The 14347-nt window shown below is 34.3% G+C and overlaps 1 protein-coding gene and 1 long non-coding RNA gene across 29 annotated transcripts in view; one reads left to right on the forward strand and one right to left on the reverse strand.

Annotated features, from left to right (window-relative positions):
• The window catches only part of Rbfox1 (RNA-binding Fox protein 1), a 699789-nt gene that overhangs the window by 150701 nt on the left and 534741 nt on the right, over positions 1 to 14347 (reverse strand). For all 28 annotated transcript variants that reach the window (XR_012412218.1, XR_012412217.1, XM_073980545.1 and 25 more), the window contains one exon: positions 13918 to 13971. Coding sequence is in view for 26 of the 28 variants with exons in the window: in XM_073980545.1 (XP_073836646.1) it covers positions 13918 to 13971 (54 nt within the window). In the remaining 2 variants the exon portion in view is untranslated. The remainder of the gene's footprint in view (positions 1 to 13917; positions 13972 to 14347) is intronic.
• Positions 629 to 4657, forward strand: LOC141400590 (uncharacterized). Its single transcript, XR_012412155.1, has 4 exons — positions 629 to 807; positions 876 to 1518; positions 2404 to 3075; positions 3605 to 4657. It is a non-coding gene; the product is annotated as an uncharacterized lncRNA (long non-coding RNA).

Below are 14347 nucleotides of genomic sequence, written 5' to 3' on the forward strand. Positions count from 1 at the left end.
ATCACGGAAATATTACTTAAAAACAATTATCCAAAATATATTATCAGCAAACTTATAAATACGAAATTAAAAAATATGACAAATGATAGAAAACAAAGTACAAAGCAAGAGATCCAATATTTTTACAGTCTACCGTACATACCCAAACTGACAGACAGCAACACTTTACGAACAATAACAACAATAAAAGAAACCAACACTGCAATTGCCTACAAATCCAACAACACACTACAGAGGATGTTCACAAAGAGAAACGAAACAGATAATCTAAAACAGAGTGACGTTGTCTATGAAATAACATGTAATGGTAAAGAAGGGGAGACGTGTAATAAAGTGTACGTTGGAACAACAAAAAGAATGCTTGGCACCCGGATAAACGAACACATAGCTGATGCAAAGAAAGGCAAAGAAAGCACCGCATTATCTCAACACATAAAGGAGAGCGGTCATTTTGCAGATTTTTTAAATGTTAGAATATTAGACAAAAAAAAAAAAAAAAAAAAAAAAAAAAAAAGAGAGAACAAACGATACACTCTTGAGAGCTTACGCATCCAAGAGAGAATAAACAAATCTATAAACACCAAAGAAGATAAAGATAATATCAAACATCAATATTCAGTTGCAATCATTTAAATTAGTACGGTTCTGTGATACACATAGGTTAAGTCTTTTGCTGCAATATTTTTTTTTTTTATATACATTATTATTGATTATTTTTTAAATTATACAAATATCTGTCTTGTGAAGTCCAGTTTTTTTTTTTATAAAAATGAACATAATTAATAATCATGTTACAATAAACTAATTGTAAGTAAAAGATAAAAACCTAAAAATTCCAAAATTGTGCAATAAAAAATGATGTATTCTTGTCGTAGGATTTTCAAATAAAAACTCCTGATGAAGTTGGAAAAAGGCCAACGAAACGTTGAGTTGATCATGAAATAAATTAGTTTTATTTATTCCATCGAACAATTGACCTAATCAGCCCAGTGGAAACCACTATTATTGAATACATAATAATAAGGTCATAAACACAAAAATTTATGAAAGATTTTAAACTGTATTAAATAAAAATTATCTTTCGATTTGAATATCGATTCGATTTGAACTGAATTAAGCTCACATAGCTAATGCTGGAGATGGTGAACCCTGTATAATAACTATATTTTAAATATACATACTAATAATGTTTTAAATTTAAAATCTTCTATTCTATACCAGCAAAAAATAAAAAAATAAGAAAGATACCAAGCAACGATCCTGATCGGCTTTAACATGGCAAAGCCCATGGACTTATCTGGACACTGAAGACAAGGACGAGCATACCAAAGACATATTTTACGACCGTTGTCCTGCCCATGACGCACAGTGCCCCTTGTATGGAGAAAGTGGCCAAAAATATTTCCCGTGTAAATATCAAGCCAATGCGCTGGTTACAGCTTTGTGCTGCTGCGGAGAGTGTTTTAAGAAACCACTAGCGTAACATTCTCCCCCCTTCCCCTCGGGAGGGGGTATACGGTAAGAATTGTTTTACGCTGTTAATACAAACTGACATGAACAAAGGTCCCGATTATCTTATGATGCAAAAATAGGCTTGGGGAAACAAAATAATCTCCAAAACAATACAATCTCCAACTAATTTAGCGGATTAAAAAAATCAAAATTTTTGTCTGAAAATTCGTAAAATTTTTAATATAGATCTTATAGCGTTCTTCCTGGAAGGCGCGTACCGCCAACGTAAGACAAATTTGGAAGAAGATTTCTTCATCTTGCCACTGATACAAATTATGTTAATGTAGGTGGTCAGATAAAAGAGTTATACGCCAATATATCCATAGAAAAAGATTTAGTCAGCGGCCCACCATTTATAGTCTGGCACTAGATGGCAGCTGATTTTAATACTGAATAATCTCAAACATATGAGCTACTTTGGGAAATTATTCCCGAGGTGGGCACTGGTGGGCATCATGACTAAAACCTTAGGTCAAATTTAAGTATATGATCGAATTGGCATTACAAAATACACTAAGAAAATATGCAGCTAACTAGAATTCCACAACACGCTAAAACACTATTTTTTATTGAAAATTAAGCTATTACCTCCCCCTTCAAAATCCACTATAATATTTTGCTATACGTATTAGTTTCGCGATATTTTGAATACATTTACTTGCACTTAAAATATAGGTTGTACTCACAACAAAAGATATTAGTCAAATGTTCTGACTTTTGAAGCTATTTTTAAGAAGATCGCGTTCGAATGAAACAAAAATTAATATATGTTGAAAAGGGTCTATGTCATAGCTGTCTGAGTTGCCAGATGTTGTACCATAATTTTGACATTCATTTTTTTATTTTTGGCCAATGGGTGGATCCACTGTGTGACGTGACGAATTATTTTAGGTCAATTTAATGCCAAAATTGGAAAGGAGAATATTTTTGGGCCAACTGTCGGGAATTTCAGTCTCCATAGTGAAACAATCGACGACAGAATGATGCTGATAGTCTACGCAGCGACAAATAACGGTAGTTAGCAATACCATATTTAAGCATCTCCTCATTCATAAAGGCACCTTTTGGCTGTCACCGGATCAAAAAACCAGAAATCAAACTGATCACGTTGTGATAGATGGAAGACATTCGTCGAGCGGGGAATTGACCACTCCAAGCAAACAGCCACAAAATCCGTACTTGGATTCCAGAGACCTCCACCAAGGAAAACACGGTATGACCAGGAGTGTCATGCTGCTACCAATGAGAAGAATGCGCAGCGCACGAGAGAGTTGTAGAGAAAGTAAGACATGGAAAAAAAGTAGGAAGTATCAGGAAAAAGTAAGAAATGGAAAACGGGAGTGTGAAAAAATTTAGATGAACAGGAACCAAAATGAAGTGCGAAATTCTACCAAAGAGTGAAACATAAAACTTTATGGCTTTGGTACTGGCACATCCTCCAGATGCAGATAGTGCGCTAGGATATGGGAGGAGCATTTTTCCAAACTCTTGGCATCCAATAATTGCGAAGACGATACAATCCCAGAATATGGTACCAAGTGTATACTGCCCGTCTAAGATGAGGTAAAGACAGCAAAAAAAAAAAAAAAAAAAAAAACGGTCGAAGGTTGCGCAAATAATTTAACTGAGAATTTTTTAAAAGTACAGACCCAAACGACAAAAACCCTAGTTGGGTCAGATCCAGCTTGGATTTTATGGCCCCATCTAAATGTAGTTAAATATTGGCTTTGTGGTTAAATATTGTTCTGAAAAATTGCTGAAAACATTTTTTGGAAAATTTCTGCAAAATGCTACTTGCAATGCAACTCCCAATAGTTTAGCTGATACCGACCAGAATTCTAAAAATGATGTAAAATTTTCTATATTTTACCGATTTTGATGCCCAAGATGGAGTTTTTCTTATATGGTCTGTTCAACAGATAAGTTCTACTAGTTTTGGGCGACAATGTATTATTAGCCCGGTTTAGATGAGGCCACAAAATCCGAACTGGATTTGACAGGACAAACCCCAACTAGGGTTATTGTAGTCTCAATATGTTTTTTTTTTTTTTTTTTTCAAAAAAAGCATACTAAAAGTTGTTTGCATTTTCAGGGTTGCATTGTGTAATAAGACAACAGCAGCCGATGGCTTATCTGCCAAGCTATTCAAAACCGGAGGCGACACGCCGATAAGGTGTATGCATTCGCTAGTTAGTACCATCTGACAGGAAGAAATCGTACCCAATGATTCGCTCAGGCTCATGCTATATACCGTCCACAAGAAAGAAGATGAGACCGTATGCTCAAACTATAGGGGCATAAGTCTAAGCCCTATTGCATATAACGTTGTGCCTTGGATAATGTGTGAACGACTAAAACCCATGGTCAATGCAATAATTGGGCTATACCAATGCGACTTTAGACCAGGCAAATTTACCATTGACCAGATATTAAACTTTCGACAAATCCTTGAAAAGAACAAAAGATGTAGATCGGTGAATTAAATTAAAAATGGTGACAAAATTAAACGGCAAGGTTTTACTTGAGAGATTCCATCATGGAGAAGAATATACTACTTCAACCAATTTTTTAATTTTTTTGCTTTCCTTAGTTTCAATATGTTTACTATCGAATTTCATATCGAAATTAACAATCGGTGACGACAAAAAATTGGGGTTTTTGGCCAGGCTTTATAAAGACATTAGTATAGTAGAACGCATCGAGATACAACGATTGCGTTGGCTGGGGCATGTCATAACAATGACATAAAAAGTTATATAAATACGGGCCGCATAGCGGTGCATGCAGAACTTAAAGGCCAAGGCCTCGATGGAGTTGACAAATGGAAGACGAAATAAAAAAAAAACATGATATTCCAAATTGGAGATAGAGTGTTGTCAGCAAAATCATCGCACATTAATTATACCAAAACAGTAATAAATTTGTTCGTGTTCTTCATTCGGAATTTTGTAAATCTGTAGCACATATTAAATACAGAACAAATGTAGTAATTATAAAGGATAGCTTCAATTCAATGTATAACCTAACCCTGTGCACCGTCAGATATAAATGTGCTATAAGGGCGTATAAGTGTTGTCGTTATGTATACGTTATGATGTTCTCATATTTTTGGTAAATAAACATTTATTTACAGTGCCTGGCATAATAATTTTGACAAATTGTCAGCATTTATAAAAACGGGATATTAACAGCTTAGGGTTTTTCTCTGACATCTCAGCTAAATAAAAATTAATGGATCAAAGAAATTTCAGCTTAATTTCTGATTAGATAGGCGAACGTTTAAAAAGCAAAACGGCGTAAGTATTTTGACACGTCATAAGTATGTTACTGTTGGTACTTAATCGTACCTTTTGGTACCAAAATTTAATTGCTTTAGCTAAATTATTAACATTTATGTAAAAACGTACTTGATAGTCATACATTTTAAATTAAAATAGGAAATGTTGGTATCAAAAGTTGTAACGAAATTTAAAATTACAGTTTCGGCGATAAATGTATGTAGCTAATGATTAGATATCTGCTTATTTTGTAACGTATAAATATCAAAATATGTGAAATTACGGACGTTGCTCTCCGGTAAATACATAGAGCAGAATTGCAAATCTAATCTTACTTATACACACAAATCCTCATCTTCTGAACAAGATGTCAAAACAAGTTTTCTATTAAGATTAGAACCTCTAGAAATTAGAAAAAATTAATTTGAAATCATATTTTGCTATTCCACTCAGTTGACAGGGCATAACTACAAAAACTGTCAATTAGATTGTCCATAAAAATAATTTACAGCCCACAATCATTGTAGCAGAGCATATTATGGACAGATAAAAATATATTTGAACATAATTCATCTTTAAATACACTTTTCAGTAAGCTTGAGTCAAAAAACAGCCAAAAAGTTGGGTATCTTTGTGAAATAAATGTCCTTCTGATGATACTTCCCATGCCCAAATGCTCCCAGGCATAAGAATAGTCTGATCAGCCATTTAAAATACATACTGCGATATTTAATTTTTATCGTTAATGCTGTGGACTATAATGAAAATGTTGGCACTTTGAACGATCTTTCATAACAGCATGGTAGTAAAGTGATCGAGATGTTATGTATTCATTTGCAGAACACTGCTACTATGGTAAGGCTGAATTTTGAGGAGCACGTTTTGAGCGTATTTTGAGGTGAAACTTAAAGGTATTTCCTTCAAAGATCACATTTTAAGAGAACAAATTTTCTTACTCGCACAAAATGTCGAAAACCATCGAAAATTTTTAATTAATTCTCTTTCGAGTTGAGCTGTTAGGCCTTTAGAGATACATTGAAAAATTAGGAGTCTACCGAAGTCCCACGCATTCAACCATTACACTGCGTTTCACGGGTGGTAAAGCCGATCTTCAGGTGTATTAGGATGTTGTTTTTGTGGCAGACGAAGGCAAAGCTTGGAAACTAGTATATATATCGCACTTCATTAGATAAATGTATATGCGAAATTATGTCAGTTAATTGAAACTCCAAACATTTCCTATAGTCCTGCTTGGTAATCCCATTTTTCAATGTTCACAAATACTATGGTAAGTTTTATTCCTACATCATTAGTAATTGCTCTTCTATATCAGAAGATTTTATTTTTGATTTGATCATCAATTATTGTCTACTACAGTTTTGACAAGTTGATGGTGGCTTAGAACGCTAAGACGCCGGCAACCTTGACACTCAGTTGTCGGAGACCCAGGTTCGAATCCCAGCCTGGCTCATGCTGAAATTATTTTTATTTTGTTTAATGATAAATTTCTTGAATATCCTTGAAATGTCAATCCGTAAATGGGTCCATAATGTTACCAATGTGTGTGAAATATATTATTTTACCATAACTGATAATAATAAAAAAATATAAATAAGACATTTTTAATTGTTGAGGTCTAAAAATCAATAAACAAATTTTGTCAAAATACTTATGCCACGCAGTGGCATTACAAAAGTGCAATCGTATATTCGAATTGATAAAATTTATTACTAATATTAAATAATCTAGTAATGGATTAACCAGAATATTATTTCATATTTTTGTCGAACACTAATCCTGTAAGAAATCAAACACACCATTTTTTTCAAACTTGTGGTTACTTTCATTCATTTTGCCTTTTACTTTGTCTTTGGATCAAAGAAAGTATTTTAAATGACTATCTAAGGATACATATTACTGTAGAATCCTTTGCTTCAAACGAATTTAATTTCAAATACAAAGATTTATTTGAAAAAAAATATAAAGTTGAATACAAAAAAGGAAACTATATAAAAAGTAAATGTCTCATCTTTGTGGGTCTCCATAATGAAATCATCGACATATGGACAACATACACTGCTGTGTGGGAAAAAAATGTGAAGCCATTAGTGAAATATGTATGTGAAACATAAATGAAAATAGAGGGTACAAAAGTGTACTAAGACATCTGGATTTCCTACCACAAAATGGTTCTAGAGGGAAAAGATGTGTAAATTTTTTGCAAAGAAATAATAAGAAAAGAAATAAGTCTCTTCTTACTACACAAATTTCTTCTTAAAGGACGGCAATTGTTTGGAAAAATACCAATTTATTTTCCATGTTAAATTACCAATCAGCCTTTCACATGACTTTACTTGAGTTTGTGTTCACAACAACAGCCACAAATGATTTCAAGATTTTTCATTCAAAACCATATGTTGATGACATTATAAAAACTTACCACAACTATAAAATCTAATAGCTGAGAGTAAATATTGTCCTTTTTACAAAATATCATCTAAAATTAAATGTCTTTGGGGTACTATTAAAAATGCAAACATGTTTATAAATATAGACAATTGTGAGGGTTATTAGAATAAATAACAAGAAGAAGATGTAGAAATAACAGTCGTAGCAGCCGAGAAATTAAATTATCATTTGATGTTGAAAAGTAGAGAAAAAGTTTTTGCTAAATATCCATCCTTTTGCTTTTATTCTACAACACTAGAAAAATAAACCAATTACAATCGAAAAACTGTAGACACATTTCAAAAAGTCAAAGTCATGGTGCGGGGATGCCTAAGGGTTGTTTAAATAAAAATCATATTGTGTATGTCTGGATTTTGGGCATAGTTTATATTTTAATTGGCGGCAAGTCGAAATGAAAGCAAAATTAAATTTTATCCATAAAAAATAATTGGATTTTGGAAATGATTTGAGAAAACGTTTTAACATACACGATGCTCTTGAAACAATTTTAAATGGAAGGTGCTTACACCTCGGAAGTTTTTGCGGATTCTGAAACTACAATGTTTATAGATGAGAAAAATCAAAAAACAAAAAAAAAAAATCGACGGAGCGCTTTTTAAATAAATCACGATTTAAGTTGAAATTTTTAGTGGTTGTTTAGGTTTTCGTTATTTTGCTTAGAAACCGCAAGTTCTATTAAAATGAGACTAAAACAAATGTTGTAGCTACAAGATTGACCTTTATGGCATTCTCGTCGGTTTTACCGTTATTGAGATATAGAAGTTCAAATTGGGACAATTCAAATTCAATTCAATTCTGTATCGCCCCCTTATAAAACAATGTCATGACTGCAAATTCCCAACTTAAACTTATATATCTAAAAACTGTTACAACTTAGGATAAGTTACTTAAGCCAGTCTTGTAGAGAATTTTCACAACTTTAAGATTTTCTCAGGTACCATATCGATAAGACTTACCGTATTCAAGTAAAATCGCGAAACCCTAACAAAAAAACCTAAAAATGTAAACTGAGCTTCTTTATCTCAAAAATGGTACAGGCTGGGAACAAATGATAAACATCAATCCTCTAGAAAATTTTCACAGCTACAACATTTTCTTTAGCTCCATTTCGATTGGACTTGAGGTTTTCAAGCAAAATCGTAAAAACCTAAAAAACACCTAAAAATGTGAATTTTGACCGCGATTTATTTCAAAATCCCTACAGCGATTTTTTCTTGTTTTTGAATTTTTCTCATCTATGAACACAGCTCTTTCAGAATTCACAAAAACTTTCCCTGTGTAAGAGGTTTTCATCAAAAGTTAGTTAAGGCGCACCCTTCATGACATTGTTTTATAAGGGGGCGATACAGTCAGTGCATTGTCCCAATTTAAACTTCTATATCTCAAAAATGGTAAAAAATACGAAACACCGTAAAGGTCGATCTTGTAGAGAATTTCCATAGCTACAATATTTTCTTTAGTCCCATTGTGATAGGACTTGCGGTTTCTAAGCAAAATCGTGATAACCAAAACAACCCCTAAAAATGTCAACTTAAATCGCGATTTATTTAAAAAGCGCTCCGGAGATTTTTTTTGTTTTTTGATTTTTCTCATCTACGAACATTGTAGTTTCAGAATCCGCAAAAAATTCTAAGGTGTAAGCACTTTCCATTTAAAATTGTTTCAAGAGCACCGTGCATATCGTTTAAAAATATGTTTGTGCTAAATAAACATTTTTCAATAAAAAACAAAAACTTCTTTATTAGTTGATTTTTTTTAATTGTTGGCAATCGCAACTACCCACTCTATATACCCACAATTGGACCTCTTCGTGAGAGAAAAGAACCATTGTTGAAGCATGCTTATTCCGGGAGCAATAAAAGCTATTGTAGATATGTAAAAATATATATTATTGTCACAACCATATATTTTGTGGCCAACAACATATTAAAATATTTAAAATACCTTATGTTTCTCTCCGATTATGCCTGAAATATGGACTCTTCATTTTTTTAAATATTCTTTCACACATCAAATATATTCTGAGAGCAATATATGATATTGTAAATATTTATAAATATACATTCTGGCAGCAATCATATATTTTGTGCCAAACACCATAATGACATATTTAAAATAAATTAAGTTTCTGTGTGGTGTGACGTAGGTGATGAAAGATACCAAGCAACGGCTTTGATAGCATCTCACCATTCATGAGGGCACCTAGCTGTCCCAAAATTGATCACGTTTTGATAGATGGAGGACATTCATTGATCGTATTGGATGTACGATCGTTCCGAGGAGCAAACTTAGACTTGGACCAACACCTTGTAGCAGCAAAGGTACGTACTCGATTAAACATAGCAAATAAAATACGAACAGAAAAAATACGGAAGTTCAACATCGGTAAGCTGTAATCACACTCTTTGTTGCGATAACATATCAACACAGAGGCAAAGTATTTCCCAACCCATGACAAGAGCCGCAAAATCCATACATGGATTCCAGAGACCATAAACCCAACAAACAATATCAGTAATGCTATTCACTGATCTCTGGCTTATAATTTCTGTAACTAACGATATTATTCGGCTAGCGTACAATAAAATGTAGTGTTAAAGTTCTACCGACAGCAACAGTGGTGTAAACTTTTATTTAAACGTTTCATTCGTAATTTTGCATTTTAATGGTTTTGCCGGTAACTCAAACAAATAGAGAATCGCATGCATTTATTTCATGCATTAAATGTAGAATGGAATATAGCAATTATGAAGGATAGCTTCAACTCAATGTACTACCTAAACCTGCATATTAGTTCCTAAAAACACAGGGGTTACCCCATACCGTCTTTTATTTGACAGATATTAAACAAGAATTGACAATTTAAATGACCTGTTTCACCAGCAGCCGTCAAATGTAAATGTGCTATGAGGGCGTATAAATGCTGTCGTTATGTATACGCTATGGTGTACTTATATTTTTTGTAAACAAACATTTTTATACATAGGTATTTGTGATTACTTTCATTCGTGTTGCCTTTTACTTTTATTTGTATTTGTATCAAATTCAATTTCAAAGACAGAGATTTATTTGAAAAGAAATTATAAAGTTGAATATAAACAAGGAAAAAAGTATCAGTCGGCTTTGCTGATAGAGATAAACCCTTAGGCTATGTGAATTCAAACTTTCGTCTACGAGGAGATCGAATGTACTCAGGATTTTTTCAGAATTTTGTGACCCTTTTTGGACATTTGAACTTGCCGACAAAAATGTGGATTAGGATGAAAGTTTCGGGAGTCATATGTTTTCGAGAGATATCGCGGCCACTTTTCATTTCAGTGGGTCATCGTATAATTTTAGGACCAGTATGACAGGAAGCATAGATTTGTCCACGGAAAACATAATATGGCTTTAAACAGAACCACAACGAACAGCATCGGAATACATCTCCAAAGGATCTTCGAACAGACCCTAACTGCACTTAAACACAAATGATGAACTTTTGTGACGGAGGTCCCCGAGGGATATGGGCCATTTTAGAACTTAAACTAAACTTGGACAAAATATTAGGAGATCCAAGTTTTGATCAAAATTGTTTGCCCCGCTCAAGCGATATCGTGCATACAATTTTAGTAAAATTTTTTAAATTTTGGGGGAAGTACCGGATTTTTTTATACCCTCCACCATAGGATGGGGGTATATTATGTTTGTCATTCCGTTTGTAACTACTCGAAATAATCATTGTAGACCCCACAAACTATATATATTCTTGATCAGCGTGCAATTCTACATCGATATAGCCATGTCCGTCCGTCTGTGCAAATCACTCTAGCGTCCGAACGGATTGACGTAGGTGGATGAAATTTTGGGAAAATTTTTTATATGTACGTAGGACTTTTGGTATTGAAAGCGGGCTATGTAGGTCCACGCTTTCGTATAGCCCCCATACAAAATGACGCGTGACGCGTCGTCGTTTTAAGCAATTTTTAAGATATTTGTCCCATTTTACCACCGAATTGGTTGTAATTTGGTATTTTGTGTCTTCAGAGGCCAAAAAACATTCCTACCAAAGTTGGTTTTTATAGGTCCACGTTTTGGTATAGCCCCCATATAACGCCCCATATAAAGTACGCGTCATTTTAATATATTTTGAATGTATTAGTCCCATTTGACAACAGAATCGGTTGCAGCTTTGTATTTTGTGTTTCCAGAGGCTAAGAAACATTTCTACCATAAATTTTTTATATAGGTCCACGTTTTGATATAGCCCCCATAGGACGATATCTCCCGATTTTCGGTATTTTGATGGTTTTGGCCTCATTATCACACCGAGATGGCTGAAATTTAGTATTAAGTCTTCGTTGGGGGTATACAACTTTCCCCAAAAATTTGTAGGTATAGGTCCACGCCATCATATAGCCCCCATAGAACGGTAACTTCCAACTTTCGGTATTTTGAAGGTTGTGGCCACATTAATCCACCGAAATGGCTGAAATTTGTGGTGGAGGGTATAAAAAGTTCGGCCCGATCGAACTTAACGCTTTTCCAACTTGTTTTTTTATTTACGTTATAAAACATATGTACATTTAACTTATGCATAATGCCTCAGCCCCAATTGGCATTTGTGCACCGGTGTTGCACATCTTCGAACTGAGTTTGGACAAAATATGACGAAGGCCATACGGCTCAAGAAGTATGGACTTGCCCCTAAAAAAAAACTTTACCGTCGTAATGGAGGCAGCGAATGCAAGTTGTCCAACAAAAAACAAAGTTATCATTTTTTCAATATAATCTCCTTAGGTCATATAGCTCGATCAATTAAATTAATTAAAAAATCTCACAAATAATGGCCTTTGCCCTAAAAAAGGCAAAAACTTAAAGAAAGTGATTCGAGAGCAGGTCTTAAACTGAAGTTATCCGAAATTTTGTGTGGGAGGTACCCGAGGGAGTGGACAAATATAGTCCATATTCGAACCTGATCTATATCTGGAAGATACACTAGAATGTGTAAAGTATGGACCAAATCGGTCACTCCCTCCCTGCAAGAGTTATCGTGCGCACAATTTTTCCGAACATTTTTGAACATTTGTGGGGGGAGTTACCTGAAGGTCTGGATGTCAGTCCATCGAACTTAAGCTAAGTTTAGACAAAATATTACGAAGGCCAAATTTTGGACCGAATCGGCAGATCCGTTCGTGAGTTATCTTGCGCTCCAAACACTACACACGGTATCGTAGGGGTATTTTACACCTTTCAGGCTATTTGCTCAAGAACTATGGACTTGCACCTGATGAAACTTGTACCGTCGTATGGGGAGCAGTGAGTACAAGTAGCTACCATAAAAATCAGAGAGATTCAAGAGCAGGTTCCAAACTAAACTTTTTCGAAAATTTGTGTGGGAGGTACCCGAAGGAGCGGACCGATGGAGTCCATATTGGAACCTCATCTAAGTCTCGGAGAAATTTCACGATGTACAAAGTATGGACCAAATCGGTTACTCCCCTCAAGAGATATCGTGCGCACAAATTTTCCGAACATTTTCGAACTTTTGTGGGGGAAGTACCAGAAGGAGAGGACCGATATAACCCATCTTTGAACTTAAACTAAGTTTGGACAAATTATTACGAAAGCCAAATTTTGGACCGAATCCAGCCAGCCAGACGCAATTCCTCCAAACATACTTGGGTTCTAAAACCATTATTTCGATGAGGCATATTTTGCCCGTAACAAGAAATGTATTTAAATTTAAGGGCCCGTTTATGTATTTCGAAACTTAAATGTGTGCGCATGAAACACACCCAAACTTTAGTTTTTGAAATATTATTTCCTTTGCTTTTGCTTCAAACCAAAAAAAAAAACAAATTTGAAAAACACTCTCAAATTTGGTAGTATTTCATACGTATTCATTTTCTTATCGACATAAATAAACAGGCCCTAAATGTCCTCTTTGTGGTTTCCATAGGCAATGACATAAGAATGAGCGATGAACACGCTTAAATGGGGTACAAATATGGGCCTCATGACGGTATACGTAAAACGGGAAGGCCTAGACTTCGATGGAGTAAACAAGTGGAAGATGAGATCAAAAAACACGATATTCTAAATTGGGAAAGAAAATCAATAAGAGGAAGTGGAAATCTACTCTTAGTTCGGCTTATAGAAAATGCTCGCATGTTCTGTAGAGGGCCACTTAAATAAATATGTAAGTAAGAGTTGCGGAAACCTGGACAACATTGGAGCATTGTAATAAACAATTGTTTTTTTGGAAATTGAATTGGAATTCTAAACAATTCATATTATTTTTTTCACGGATTAACATAAATCTAATCTCAAATAATTTTTTTAAATGTCAACAAAAAAGCTATCATTTTCAATTACTAACAAATGTTGGCACCTACAAAACAATTATTCACAAAAGAAATATACAAATTCCAAATATCCTCTTTGGGTTTCAACAACTTTTTCTATGTTTTTCGTTGACAACAATAAAAAAGCACTCAACAAACTTGCTATGAGATAAAAAGAGAAAAAAACACATCAGACTCATTAATTTTCATATGCTTGGCGATGGAAAAACTTTTTCGTTTCAATTTTTCACACACACACAGAAAAACAAGATAGAGCAGCAACAAAAACCATGGTTACAGAAAAAAATTTGTGCATAAAACAAACAACTTACCTTACTGCCACGTTCATTGAATATAATTTCCACATCCAAAATAGCGCCAAATTGCTACAGGCCATCAGCATCATCATCATCATCCAAACAGGAATAATACAAACAAATCGAGCAGGAAGAAGAATCCGCACAACAAATGCAATAGAAATTAAAATAGCAGCCAAATTTACGCCACATCACAAAATCAACCAGACAGATGGTGATGCAGCCAATGAAACACAAGTCCAAAGAATGCCGCACAACGATGGCGGTGTCGGCGGCGACAAAAGCATAGCCAGACGAAATAAAAGAGAAACAAACGCCATACAAATAAAAAACAGGCAAATCGTTCCATTTTAGTTTTTCGTTTGGTTTTTTTTTGTGCAAAAGAGAACCGCAACAAGAATAGTTGGCCAGATTTTCAGAGCAGCATTATTAGCAGCAATATGAG

Source organism: Musca autumnalis, unplaced genomic scaffold (assembly GCF_047663935.1).
Source record: "Musca autumnalis isolate F117 unplaced genomic scaffold, ASM4766393v1 scaffold_4, whole genome shotgun sequence".
Taxonomy (NCBI): Eukaryota; Metazoa; Arthropoda; class Insecta; order Diptera; family Muscidae; genus Musca; species Musca autumnalis.